Genomic DNA, 2,848 nt, shown 5'->3' with positions numbered 1-2,848 from the left:
AGTGATAAATTGAAAAAGTGTTTGCATAGTGTTGTGTTGCTGTGTTCAATATGTCGAAATTTATACCAAATAAAGAGCATTCGCGGACAGCATTAATTTTTTGTTTTTATTTGAAGAAAACTGTTGCTGAATCATACCGATTACTTCGAAAAGCTTATGGTAAACATGCTCCATCGCAAGATACGTGTGAACGATGGTTTCGGCGTTTCAAAAGTGGTGATTTCGATGTTGCAAACAAGGAACACGGAAAACCGCCAAAATGATACGAAGATGTAGAGTTGCAAGCATTGTTGGACGCAGATGATTCACAAACACAAAAACAACTCGCAGAGCAATTTAACGTTAGTCAACAAGCTGTTTCCAATCGCCTACGAGAGATGGGAAAGATTCAGAAGATCGGCAAATGGGTACCACATGAGTTGAACGAGAGGCAGATGGAGAGGCGCAAAAACACATGTGAAATTTTGCTCGAACGATACCAAAGAAAGTCGTTTTTGCATCATATCGTTACTGGGGATGAAAAATGGATTTATTTCGAGAATCCCAAGCGCAAAAAATCATGGGTAGACCCAGGCGCACCATCCACATCGACCGCAAGACCGAATCGCTTTGGCAGGAAGACGATGTTCTGTGTTTGGTGGGACCAGAAGGGTGTGGTCTATTACGAGCTGTTAAAGTCTGGTGAAACGGTTAATACCAAACGCTACCAATAACAATTGATCGATTTGAATCGTTTCGTTGCTTGAAAAACGACCAGAATACTAAAAGAGGCAACACAAGATCATTTTTCTCCATGACAATGCTCCATCACATACGGCAAAACCGGTTCGCGACACGTTGGAAGCACTCAGCTGGGAAGTTCTACCCCATGCGGCTTACTCACCAGACTTAGCTCCTTCCGATTACCATTTGTTTGCATCGATGGGTCACGCACTTGCTGAGCAGCGCTTTGGTTCGTACGAAAATGTGAAAAAATGGCTCGATGAATAGTTCGCGGCAAAAGGGGAAGATTTTTACTGGCGTGGTATCCATAAATTGTCTAAAAGACAGAAAAAATGTGTAACTAGCAATGGAGCATACTTTGAATAAGCCTCTTTTTATCATTCTTCCGAATTTAACGTGTTTTTTTGGAAAAAAAATCCGCATTTCATACTTGTAAACCTGGTATATGTATACACACACACACACACACACACACACACACACACACACACACACACACACACACACACACGCACGCACGCACGCACGCACGCACGCACGCACGCACGCACGCACACATATCAGATATTCTAACTAAGTTTGAATACAAATGTTCAGGCAAATGTTTTCAGTTATGTTGTAACAGAGATATTATTTCTTGTCGGCGAATTTTTATCTGGTTTCTGTTCAGTTGCACGAATTGAGATCTTTTTCTATAAGTAAATAGTATAAATGGTATAAATGTAAAATAACTGTAACAAATTTTAAACGAGAAATATTTACTTGATTTATTCATACAACAAAATGACTAATTTTTATATTGTAAAAACTGATGTGTTAAATTTAATATTTTATGTGTGCAAAATTATTCACTCTCATTTATGTGTAAATTTAACACAAAACAAATGATAAAAAGTAACACGCATAACATGTAAAAAATTAACACAAGAATTTAACACTTGAATATCGTCAAAAATCACAGGTTGTGTTAAATTGACATATTTAATATGTCAGACATAGATTATCATGTTAATTTAATATTTTCATTTCATCAGAACCGTAGATTAATACTTCTCTCAAACGTTAAAGTAACGTTTTATTTTAGTTAATTTAACATTATACATATATCAATACATATTTTATAATGTAGAATAAGTTTTTAGAATCTAAGGAACAAGTTAAATAGTATTCTAAACACATCTTATACATCTAAAAATATTATTACATTGCATTTAAAATTTACGAAATTAGCGATATTTTCAAAGTTTCTTTAAATATTGACTTTTTGGTATTTTCGGAAAATCGAAAAATTTAATAATTAAACAATAGAGAGAAATGCTTTTTCTTATTTTTATTCCTTTGTAAAAGATTAGATATTAAAAAATAAGTTGAAAATATAACATAACTTACCTTATAAAATAAGTATAAGTTAATTATAATTTGTGTAAAATTATATATCTGTATTATCCTGCTCAATTTGTACGATTGCCTTTTATTCATGAATTTCGGCCCAAAAACATTTACGAAGTATAGGTAGGATACAATCAAAAGTGCATTCCACCATGGTGTGTCGATCAGAAACAAATCTTTGGTACGCGGATCTTGCAATAGAAAAAGAAAATTAACAAAATTAGTAACAACAAATTTGCAAGTTGAATTATTCCTAAAAGAAATATATATACAGGGTATCCCGCGTAAGACGTACGAAAAGAAAAATATAAGTAGAACACATAAAAGTGAACAAAAATTGTATAGGTCACTTTTCAAACAACCACGTAAAATTTCGAGATATTAATTAAAATAGTTGGGGATATCAGAGTGCGGCGACATGGCAGGCGAGACATACAACTCGCTACGGCCGGCGAAAAAATGGACGATTGCTCGCGGGCTTATTTTATAGACCAGAGAGGTGGACCATTTGAAATGAGTAGCTCCATGTGTGCGTCCGTGTACGTATGCGTTTTTCCATTTTCTTTGCCGGCCGCGGCGAGCCGTATGTCCCGCCTGCTGCGTCGCCGTGCTCTGATATACCCAACTATTTTAATTAATATCTCGAAATTTTACGTGGTTGTTTGAAAAATGACCTATACAATTTTTGTTCACTTTTATGTGTTCTACTTATATTTTTCTTTTCGTACGTCTTACG

At 35.2% G+C, this 2,848-nt stretch overlaps 1 protein-coding gene across 1 annotated transcript in view; it reads right to left on the bottom strand.

Moving 5' to 3' along the window:
• Positions 1 to 2,848, bottom strand: part of LOC116844836 — a 23,761-nt gene that overhangs the window by 16,575 nt on the left and 4,338 nt on the right. The window contains exon 2 of the mRNA XM_032816903.1: positions 2,113 to 2,303. Coding sequence (XP_032672794.1) covers positions 2,113 to 2,303 — 191 coding nt within the window. The remainder of the gene's footprint in view (positions 1 to 2,112; positions 2,304 to 2,848) is intronic.

Source organism: Odontomachus brunneus, unplaced genomic scaffold (genome assembly GCF_010583005.1).
Source record: "Odontomachus brunneus isolate Ranch 3 - 2012 unplaced genomic scaffold, Obru_v1 Obru_scaffold_047, whole genome shotgun sequence".
NCBI classification, from domain to species: Eukaryota; Metazoa; Arthropoda; class Insecta; order Hymenoptera; family Formicidae; genus Odontomachus; species Odontomachus brunneus.
Note: the sequence above shows the minus strand (reverse complement) of the source record. Positions and strands in the feature narration are given on the sequence as shown.